At 39.2% G+C, this 11883-nt stretch overlaps 1 protein-coding gene across 1 annotated transcript; it reads left to right on the forward strand.

Moving 5' to 3' along the window:
- On the forward strand, positions 1–6211 carry LOC125349526 (olfactory receptor 143-like). The gene is made up of 3 exons (XM_048343743.1): positions 1–796; positions 1427–1436; positions 6085–6211. The coding sequence occupies exons 1-3, from the start codon at positions 1–3 to the stop codon at positions 6209–6211; spliced, it is 933 nt and encodes a 310-aa protein (XP_048199700.1).
- The last annotated feature ends 5672 nt before the right edge of the window (positions 6212–11883 follow it).

Genomic DNA, 11883 nt, shown 5'->3' on the forward strand with positions numbered 1-11883 from the left:
ATGGCTATGGAAAATGGTTCAGCAGTGATGGAGTTTATTCTTATGGGATTGACAGACCAACCTGAGCTCCAGCTGCCCCTATTTTTCCTGTTCATGGTGAACTATATTATCACTGTGGGAGGGAATTTGAGTTTAATGAATCTAATTTACTTAAACTCACACCTTCATACTCCCATGTACTTCTTTCTGTTTAATCTGTCCTTCATTGATTTATGTTATTCATGTGTCTTTACTCCTAAACTGCTAATGGGCTTTATGTCAGAGAGGAGTATCATCTCCTACAATGGATGTATGACACAACTATTTTTCTTTTGCTTTTTTGTCAACTCTGAGTGCTATGTGTTGACAGCTATGGCCTATGATCGGTACGTGGCCATCTGCCAGCCCCTGCAGTACATGATCCTCATGTCTCCTAGGACTTGTTCTCTGCTAATGTTTGGTTCATACTTGATGGGATTCATTGGTGCTATAGTTCACACAGGGTGTATGATCAGGCTCATCTTTTGTGATTCCAATATCATCCACCACTACATGTGTGACATTTTCCCCCTTCTCCAGCTCTCCTGCAGCAGCACCTATGTTAATGAGCTTGTGAGTTCTGTGGTTGTCAGTACAGTTATTTTTTTATCCAGCCTCATTATCTTAATCTCATATGGCTTGATTCTTTTTAATGTCATTCATATGTCCTCAGGGAAGGGTTGGGCCAAAGCTATGAGCACCTGTGGTTCTCATATAATCACTGTTGGTCTATTTTATGGGTCTGGGCTACTCACACATATCAAAACATCCTCTGCCGGTGGTGAGGCCCAGGAGAAGATTTTCTCCGTGGTCAATACACTTGTGGTACCCACATTGAACCCCCTCATTTATAGTCTCAGGAACAAGGATGTCAAGCTTTCTCTGAAGAGAACCCTGAAGAGAATCACAAGCTGAGGGATCTGGAGAAGCTGCCTTTGTCCCTGTGTGCTTTGTTGTGTGTGACCTTTTATTTTTTTCTCTTCCTTGTCACCTTTTCCTTTTATATTCTTTGTCTTTTCTTTTGGCAGTTTTTCTTCCTATAATCTGTGTCCTCATTTCTCCTAAACCATCCTTTCTTCTCATTCTATGAAATCTAGCTGCATGTTTTTCCCCCTTGGATCTGAGTACCCTTTAATTCTTGAGTAACTCCATCCTGATGCTCTGAGCTAATATCTTTTCCTTCCCAAACATAATATTAGTTAGTAATTTCTCTTTGTATGTCTCCTCTGTCCAAGAAAAGCCAGGGATTGGATGCTTTTTAATAAGGTCGAATTCATTTTCCTTTTCTAAGTCTCTGTCAGAGGTTTTATTGGTTTTAGTAGAAAATTATACTTGAAGGCTTATACCATGTGCCACATTCTTTATGTAGCCTAATTAGCATAATTCTGTTTATCCTCTACCCTTAAAGAAACAGTTGTGTCTTGCATATGGCTGTGGAGCTAATAATAATGAGTTCTGTTTATGAGCCCATTGTTGATCTTGGAAGGAAACTAAAAAAAGACAAGAGATGTGTGAACAGAGAGAATTTCTTGAGAATTACTTCAAAATGAGTGCAAAACTCATTGCTTGGCTGGCCCCAGCCAGGAAAATGCATTTTACTCTACAGCATTATTTAACAAAAAGGAAAATTGTTTTATCTAAGAGGGATATTTTAATATTTTCAATATTTTACATTAATGTAATTTATAATCAATATACATATTCATCACCATATGTATTTGTTTTACTGATTTTTGTCATCAAATAGAAAAACCACACTCAAAAAGTTTACAAAATGTATATTACCACTTTGATGAATAATATGTTTTCTTTCACATGTGGAATCTAGATAACCTGTCCAGCAAATGACTGACAAGAGTGTAAAACGGGCTGGGGGACAGTGGCTCACACTTGTAATCGTAGCTACTTGTGAGGCTGAGATCTGAGGATCACAGTTCAAAGCCAGCCTGGGCAGGAAAGTCCATGAGACTCTTATTTTCAATAAACTACTCAAAAAAAGCCTGAAGTGCTGCTATGGCTCAAGTGATAGAGCACTAGCCTTGAGGAAAAAGAAGCTCAGGGAAAGTGGACAAAAACGAGGAAGGGATAACAATGTTCGACAAGAAATGTACTCATTACCTTACTTAAGTAACTGTAACCCCTCTGTATGTCACCCTTACAATAAAATAAAATAAAAATTTAAAAAAGAAAGAAAAAGAAGGTCAGGGACAGTACTCAGGCCCTTTCAAGCCCCTGGAATGTCTAAAAAGGAAGTGTAAAACAGGGATGGGGTGGGGGTTGGGGGCACCAATGCCCTTTTATATATATACAATGAATATATGAGAAGTACTTATATATATATACATGAAAACAAGATAAGTAGCTCTATTAGAATATTTAATAAAGAAGGGAAATAAAAAAGAGAAATAGGGAGGATGAATTTAATAGCCAACATTCATTATATGAATGTATGCACATATCACAGCAAAAACCTTTTATCTAATTAATATACATTAATAAAACAATTTCTAACACCAGTTCTTTTCTTGTCTTTTTTAAATATAACTTTATTAAGGTGTTGTACAGAAAGGTTTTACAATTCAGGTAATGTTACCCTTCCTTCGCTTTCCCCAATTTCCCCCCTCCTGTTCCTACCCACAAGTCACATAATTCATTTTCCACATACCTGTTCTTGTCGTTTGTCTCAGAAGATTTTTCTTAGACTTCTTCTTTAAACCAGTGCTTACTGGAGTGTGTGTGTGTGTGTGTGTGTGTGTGTGTGTTTATAATATATAGTCTATATATGTATATATAGGATATATATGCAGAATATAGTATATATATATATATACTATATACGTGTATATACTGTATATATCCCATTTCCTTTTTTTGGCCAGTCCTGGGGATTGAACTCAGGGCCTGAGCAGCCTGAGCTCTATTCTTGGTTTCCTTTTGCTCAAGGGCAGCACTGTACCACTTGAACCACAGCCCTACATCTGGCTTTTTCTGTTTACGTGGTGCTGAGGAATTGAACCCAGGGCTTCATGCATGCTAGGCAAGCACTCTACCACTAAGCCACATTCTCAGGCCCTATGTATCCTATTTCTTAACTTTAGGTTTGGGATAGGTGAACCATGGGGCTAATCATGGAATTTAGCATATTGTTTTCCCTGAGATCTGTGCTTGCTGGTCAGTTTATTCACTCCTCTCCACACTGGGGAGTCTTCTTATGTTTGTCTTACATTAAGCTCAACTTTTTGTCCTTTGAGTCTATGATGTAGTTAGAAGCAGAATAAAGAAAAAGATGTGTTCATTCTCTTCCAAGAAGCAGAAGACCCTTTAAAAATTGTGTATCCATGCCCAGTGTTGATGGCCCACACTTATAATCTTAGTCACTAAGGAGGCTGAGATCTCAGAATCACCATTCAGTCAGCCTGGGCAGGAAAGTCTGTGGGACTCTTATCTCCAATTAACTACTAAAAAGCCAGAAAGGGAGCTGTGGCTCAAGTGGGCTGTTCAAAAGTTCAAGAGTTTGCCCCAAGACTCATTTCATAACTCAGATTTATAATTTTTGTCTTTTGTTTGGGGAGTGCTTATAATTGAAGCATTTTGTGTTTTGTATATTAGCATGGCTACAAATTATTTTCTTTTTTGCTGTTCTTGGGTTTGAACAAAGGCCTGTGTTTGTTAGGCAAACATGTTGCTACTTCACCTCTTGAGCTATGCCTTTTTTTTCTTAAAAGCATCACTGTGTTTAGTACAGGGAGTAGATTTAGGTAAGTGTAGATACTTTGTTCCCTGCGGAACCCTCCTTGTCAAGCCCATGAAGATAAATAAACCCATATTGTTTTTAATTTTCCTGTTAATGAGCTGAGCTGTTGGTGGCTGGAGAGGTTTAACTCCTTAATTGACAGCTGGTAGATCTAAATCTCTCTTCAAGTCCCTGGCTGCCCTGAGTGATGTTGCTGGACTTCCCTTATGACAGCAATGGGTGCTTTGAATGGTCCACTGACATAACAGCCACAGATTGCTGCTGGAACACAATGCCGGTTCTTAAAGGCACTGTCCTAGCCAGGACGTTGCATGGGATTTGTCACCACAAGCCTCAGTGGACCCTAGAACACTTTGTAGTACCTTCCATTCAGACCACAGGGGAGCACGTTCTTCCCAGAAGTCTGCTATGCCTGGTAAAAATTCAAACTTCCTTTTCCGTAAGGGACTGCCAGGACTTGTGCTAGGGACTGAGCCATGCAGACTGCAACACAGCCATTCATTTGCATGAGGGGATGGCCAGGTCTGGTGCAGCAACACTTGGTGCACTGTGTTTCTGGCCACTCTCTTGTGCTGTCTCTAGGTCTTGCGATAGTGGGTACAATGAAGACTTTCTTCATTGTCTCTTCTTGAATAATGTATTTATTCCATGAAAAGGAACGTGATGCAGGAGCCACAAGAAATGAAGGCCTGGGCTGGGGATATAGCCTAGCGGCAAGAGTGCCTGCCTCGGATACACGAGGCCCTAGGTTCGATTCCCCAGCACCACATATACAGAAAACGGCCAGAAGCGGCGCTGTGGCTCAAGTGGCAGAGTGCTAGCCTTGAGCGGGAAGAAGCCAGGGACAGTGCTCAGGCCCTGAGTCCAAGGCCCAGGACTGGCAAAAAAAAAAAAAAAGAAAGAAATGAAGGCCTAAAGATTAGAGAATACCCTCTAGTTTTATGGTTACGTTTGATAAACAATGAAGAAAATGTGTTTGGACAAACAGATACAATCTACTGTACTGGGTAAAAAGGGGGAAACGCAATAAGTACTTCCTCTTTTGACTCTTTATAGCCTTCCTATTGCTTTCCTCTTTCTGTGTATAGCTAGGGACCCTTTCAGAAATAAAGGTCTTATGAGTTACTATCAGACAAGGGAAAACAAAAAATTTCTTCATGTGCAAGGATTATACAGGAAGGTGGGGGAAGGCTGGAATGATTCATAGGTATTTTGTGGCTGGTTTATGGTAGATGGTTTATTAGTTGTCTTGAGGAAAAAGAATAGAGTAATTTTGGGGTTTTATGGCCAGTCTAATGCTAAAAGCAAAACATGATAGGGAAAAGTGGAAGGTCAGAAAGAAACTTTGTTCTAAGCCCTTTCTGTGAGCCTCAGTTGAAAGTACTCAATGTATTAATGCACAATACATTTAAATATTATTTTGACCCCCAGTACTTCCCAAGGTACATAGAGAAAATTTTGTTGGTCACAACTGGTGTGTGTGTATGTGTGTGTGTGTGTGTGTGTGTGTGTGTGTGTGTATTGGTGAGACAGTATTGGCATCTAATGGGAAGGGAATTAACACTGACCAGGCTCTTTTTATATGCTGGACTTAATTTTTAATGCTTTAGGTTAATTACGTAATCAAATTATCACATTGACAAAATAAAATAGCTCTTTCACTTATTCCAATATTTCATTTCATTTTAGCTTGGCAGTTCTGGGTTTAAACCCAAGGCTTTGAAAATACTAGGTAAGAACTATGATCACTGAGCACCAACCTCAATCTTGTTATGAGCCTCATTTTATAGACATACACAAGAATATGTGGATAAAAAATATAAATAAACAAGGATGAGAGAAGTCATATCACTACTCTACAGACTTGTAGCTAGGAAGTTGAAAAGCCTAGATTTAAATGGTGAGTGGTTACAGTGGCTACTTTTTGTCTCTCAACTGCTTTGCTACAATGTCTATTTGTAGACTGTTAACCTATGTCCTAACATTTATAGATGAATACCCAGAAGCTTTAGGAATTTTCTAGAAATGGCAAGTAACTATCACATATGACATCTTTCCTCTTCTCCAGCTCTCCTGCTGCAGCACTATTCCAATGATCTTGTGAGTTCTGTGTGTGGGTGTATCTGCTATTTTATGCAGCCTGGTTATCTTACTCTCCTATGGTTTAATTCTTTTTAATGTTATTCATATGTCATCAATTAAGGGCTGGTCCAAAGCCATGAGCACCTGTGGTTCTCACATAATCACAGTTGGGCTATTCTATGGGTCTGGTCTACTCACTCAAATCAAACCTTCATCTTCTGGGTCTGTAGAGTGGGGAAGTTTTTCTCAGTGGTTTATACACTGGTTGTGCCCGTGCTGAACCCCCTCATTTACAGCCTCAGGAACAAGGATGTCAAACTAGCAGTGAAGAGAACCTTGAAGAGATTCATAAATTGATGGAACCACTGGATGTGCCTTAATCTCTGTCCCTGTTGCTCAGACTCTTTGCCTCTGCCTAATATCCTTCTTCCTTTTATGTTTTGTTCTCCTCCTCTTCTTTTCTACAATCTATGCAGGATTCCTACTGTAGCATATCACTTTTAATTTTTATGTAATTGAGTATCCCCTGGTTTCTTTTTGCCTGAAACATGGTCTTAATTCCCACAATAGGTGAATACACTAAGGCAATATCTGTTTCTTCATAAACATCCATTAATGGGAAACCAGAGAGTTTGATGCTTTCTACAAGTTCATTTTCTTCTCACTATTCTGAGTATTTCATAGATTAATTTAGTTTTAAGGTGTTACTTGTTTATAGTTAGTTTTTGTTTTGTTTTGTTTTGGTTTTTTTTTTTTGGCCAGTGCTGGGGCTTGGACTCGGGGCCTGAGCACTGTCCCTGGCTTCTTTTTGCTCAAGGCTAGCACTCTGCCACTTGAGCCACAGCGCCACTTCTGGACATTTTCTGTATATGTGGTGCTGGGGAATTGAACCCAGGGCCTCATATATACGAAGCAAGCACTCTTGCCACTAGGCCATATCCCCAGCCCTATAGTTAGTTTTAACAATGGGAGGGTTGAATGTTAGAGAGAGCATATATATTTATATATATATATACATATATCTATATATTATTCTACTCATCATTATCTTATATTAGCACATACAATTGTCACAATTAAGTCAGCTATATTGACTCATTGTCCTTCGTGTCTATATATTTTTTTCTCTTTTCTTAGTTTTGCCTAAGGTCCTTTCACTGGACCAGGTATCTATCCAGAATACTACTTGGTCTATTTTGGTGATGTTTCTTCTTGCCCTGGGTTCTCAATTGAGCAAGCTTTGAATCAAACTCACAGTTCTGAGTAGTACTTCTGGTCATTAATTTGGTACATTTCCATCAATTGGAATTTCTTCTGTTTATCTCATGATCTGGCTGTGGTTATGTGGTTTGAGTCTTTTTATTTCAGTGATTAAATGAGTCATATGTAGAAGACTGATTTGGGGTTGTTCATATCCTAATGCATGTCCTTGACACTTCTTCTTTCATAAACACAGAATACTATTAGTAATAGATATCATATACTTTTAATAAAGAGGAATAATCCATGGGCTGGGGATATAGCCTAGTGGCAAGAGTGCCTGCCTCGGATACCCGAGGCCCTAGGTTCGATTCCCCAGCACCACATATATAGAAAACGGCCAGAAGCGGCGCTGTGGCTCAAGTGGCAGAGTGCTAGCCTTGAGCGGGAAGAAGCCAGGGACAGTGCTCAGGCCCTGAGTCCAAGGCCCAGGACTGGCCAAAAAAAAAAAAAAAGAGGAATAATCCTTCTTATTAAATGGAATTATGAATGCTTTCCTTTACTGCCTTTCACCCCGATTTCTTGCTTTTTTACACACTAGCTTAAACAAGTTTGGAACAATCTTAGATGATTTTAAAAATTATTTGCTGAACTTTTTAATTGAATTTGCTTATTTATATATCTGCCATATAAAAAAATAAACTGAGAGTGAATCACACTCCACTTCTCTATTCCTCTTCTTTATTTCCTTCCTCTTTGAATACTCTGTAGACACCTTGAGGATGGTGTACAACTAAAGCTTACTGTAAAGCAAAACTCTGGTGCTGAAGGCATTGTCTCAGCCAACACCGTGAGCCTGATTTTCCCACAAGTCTTTGACTTGCAATCAAGTCAGAGGCGTAGCTTTTCCTTTTCCTCCTGGCCCAGCAGAATACCTATGACTCGCACAAACACAGACCTGCCTGCATAAGGGACTTCCATATCGGTGAAAAAGACTGCCTTGCATTATAACACTATTTTAGCAGGAGAGAAAGGCCAGGGCTGGGTTTTGCTATAGGTGCAAACTGTGGTTTAACTTTTTAAGTAGCCAGGAGACATAGTCCTGTGCTGCCCCCTGGTGTTACAACAGTAGACATAATTTAAAAAACAAAAACCAAAACACCAACCTTTAGTGGTCTTTCATATTTCTCATTTTCAGTGTTAGTAGAGCAGCTGAGCTGATAACATAAATGAAGACGTGAAGGCCAGGTGCTAGTGGCTCACATCTGCAATCCTAGCTAAGATCTGAGAATCATTTCCCAGGTAGGAAGTTCTGTGAGACTCTTATTTCCAATGAATAACCAAAAGGCAGGAAGTAGAGCTGTGGCTCAATGGGTAGAAGCATTAACCTTGAGCAGAAAAAGCTCAAGGACAGCACCTAGGCCCTGAGTTCAAGCCTGAAGACCAACAAACACAGGAAGGACGGAAGGAAGGAAGAAAGGAAGGAAGGAAGGAAGGAAGGAAGGAAGGAAGGAAGGAAGGAAGGAAGGAAGGAAGGAAGGAAGGGGAGGGAGGGAGGGAGGGAAAGAGAAAACAGAAAAGGAGAGAGGAAGGAAGAATGGAAGAAAGAAGGAAAAGAAAACAAAGAAAAGAGAGGTATATACTAGGCTTTTAGACACAGCTTCAGAAATTAAATCTGAGATAATTATCACAATAACTATAAATGTTTACGAAGCAAGCACTCTTGCCACTAGGCCATATTCCCAGGCCCCTATAAATGTTTAATACAATGCTATAATAGCAATGATTTAATCAGATTAAAGTTATTAACTGGGATCATTATCTTCTAATTATATTCTTTTAAGACACTTTTATAAGCATATATTGGTTATACAGGGGAGTTTCCTTGTAACACTTCCACACATGCTTACAATGTATCTTGATTAGATTCACCCCTTTCATTTTTCTCCCTCTTCCTTCCCTCTGCCAGTCCCCAAATAATTTCAGCAGATTTTTATTGTTCTATATTTTTTCTACAAGAATATATATCACTTTGACCAAATTAATTCTCTCCATTCATCCTTTCTCCTTCTGGTGATACTCACCCCACTATAGACTTGTTTTACATTCCTGTCATTCCTGTTTTAAAGTGTATGTTATTAATTGTTCAAGGAGTTTTATTGTAGTGTTTCACACAGGCAGATTTACCCTCTTTATTTTTCCCTCTTTACCTATCACTCTATGTCCTACTATTTCTTAACTTTCAGTGAGTTTCATTATGCCTTTTGAATCAACAGATGCAAGTTATATTGAGATCATTAGCTTTCTATCATTTCCATCTCCTCAACTTAATTCCCTCAAATACTCCATTATTATGAATAAAAATGCATTACACATATTTATTAATGTGCTTATCTTTTAGTTCTATCTTCCAAATTCATTGAAAAATCACAATTTTGAAACATAAAAAGTTCAGTGATAATGGACCATTCTGTAGAGCCATGTGCCTTGTTCTAATTGGGCATAAAAGCCATGCACAACATCTTTCTGCTAGAGATATCTTGGTTGAGGTCATCATCGCCACAGAATGTCCACTTTGAGATCCATTATAAAAGAACTCTCCAGAAGTTCTCTTTCTTCCTCTATAGTCCTCCTTTCCTTCGTCTATTTTCTCACAGGATGCACAATGAATTTGAACACTGAGCTCATCATCATCAGTTCTGTGGCATCAAATGAATCACATCACCCTTCTCTCCTTCAGATAACAGGATCAGGAGAATTATGTCTAACCGGACTTGTAAAGAATGTACCATGTGGTATAGGCATCCAAATCAATATTTGCTACTAAAATACAAAAGGAATCAGTAAAATTTAATACTAAAAGAAAAAAATCCAATGGGTAAGAATGTCAACCATAAACACATATAAACATATCTAGTCAAAAATATATATGTAGACATACATAGTCGAGATATCTTTGTGTATACATATATAAATTGGGTGCTAGGTATCAAACCCAGAATCATATGCATACACACTCTCTATTATTTTACTACACTTGCAGCTACAATTTATTTATGAGAGGAAGAAAATAGAACTTTCTTTGCAAAAGGGAATCTTTGTTACGTGGTAGAGAAACAAAGGCTTTTAACATTACCTATATAGTCAGGAATATCATGATGCAGCTTATTTTTTAAAAAATTACCTGCACATAGGGGCTGGGGATATAGCCTAGTGGCAAGAGTGCCTGCCTCGGATACACGAGGCCCTAGGTTCGATTCCCCAGCACCACATATACAGAAAACGGCCAGAGCGGCGCTGTGGCTCAAGTGGCAGAGTGCTAGCCTTGAGCGGGAAGAAGCCAGGGACGAAGCCAGGGACGGTGCTCGGGCCCTGAGTCCAAGGCCCAGGACTGGCCAAAAAAATAAAAATAAAAATAAAAATTACCTGCACAGTTCACAGCTCAAGGATAAGCCAGTGGCAATTTCTGTTCTACTGAGGACAAAAATCAGTTGACCAACTGACAATGTGGCTTAGTGGTTAGAGTGCTTGCCTAGCATGCATGAAGCCCTGGGTTCAATTCCTCAGTACCACATAAACAGAAAAAGTCCTAAATGGCACTGTGGCTCAAGTGGTAGAGTGCTAACCTTGAGCACAGAGAGGCTCAGGGACAGTGTTCAGGTCCCGAGTTCAAGCCCCAGGACTGGCAAAAAAAAAAAGAAAGAAAGAAAAGAAAAGAAAAATCAGTTGACTCATGTATTGTCATTATTATTGGAACTTAAGATAGTTATGAGTAGACCTTAAATAACTATAACATATTAACTTCAGTTCAATAGAGTATTATTGTATACATGAGGCTGAGTCTAGAAACCTATTCTTTTTTTTTTTTTTTTTTTGCCAGTCCTGGGGCTTGGACTCAGGGCCTGAGCACTGTCCCTGGCTTCTTTTTGCTCAAGGCTAGCACTCTGCCACTTGAGCCACAGCGCCACTTCTGGCCATTTTCTGTATATGTGGTGCTGGGGAATTGAACCCAGGGCCTCATGAATACGAGGCAGGCACTCTAGCCACTAGGCCATATCCCCGGCCCCTAGAAACCTATTCTTAACAAGACACTTAATAATTCTGGAAATTATGACAGCTTCAGTATTCATTCCTTATCTCTCTCTATCTCTCCATTTTTTTTCTTTTGGTAATAGGTTTTGAACTCAGGGCCTGGGCACTGTCCCTGAACTTTTATGCTCAAGGCTAGCATTCTACCACTTTGAGCCACAGCACCACTTCTGGTTTTCTGGTGGTTAATTAGAGATAAGAGTCTCACAGACTTTCCAGGCTGGCTTTGAACAATGATTCTCAGATATCAGCATCCTGGGTAGATAGGATTACAGGCATGAATTACCGGTGCCCAGCTCCTTATCTCTTTTAAAGCAATTGTAAATTGTAAGTCCCTTGAAAGATAAAACAGTTCTACAATAGCGTCCAAGAAAAGCAAAAAAACAAATGAACTTGTGAAGTAGGCACTACCCTATCTATGGCTGGAAAAAGCATGCACATAAAAAATTAGTACACAGTAGTTACACTTAGCAAGGAAAAGATATCACCCAGTCTCTCTATCTGGTCAGGGACTATAGACCATGTTGGAGCATAATAGTATAGAGAGTGACTAATGACTTAAAATAAGCTAACAATCAGATTTCATAGAGAAAATACATGACACAAAAGATCAAGCCTAAATTTTACTAATAAATCTGACTAGAATGAAAGAATAGAAGAAAGGTTAAAAGAAGTGTTCAAGAAAAGTAGAAAAAATGGAGTACTATAGACCAAGGTGTAAGGTAGACCCAATGGTTCCC

Source organism: Perognathus longimembris, chromosome 3, assembly GCF_023159225.1.
Source record: "Perognathus longimembris pacificus isolate PPM17 chromosome 3, ASM2315922v1, whole genome shotgun sequence".
Lineage (NCBI taxonomy): Eukaryota > Metazoa > Chordata > Mammalia > Rodentia > Heteromyidae > Perognathus > Perognathus longimembris.

Excerpts from the sequence above, each read along its gene's own strand:
- LOC125349526 (XM_048343743.1), top strand. The coding sequence starts at position 1 with ATGGCTATGGAAAATGGTTCAGCAGTGATGGAGTTTATTCTTATGGGA.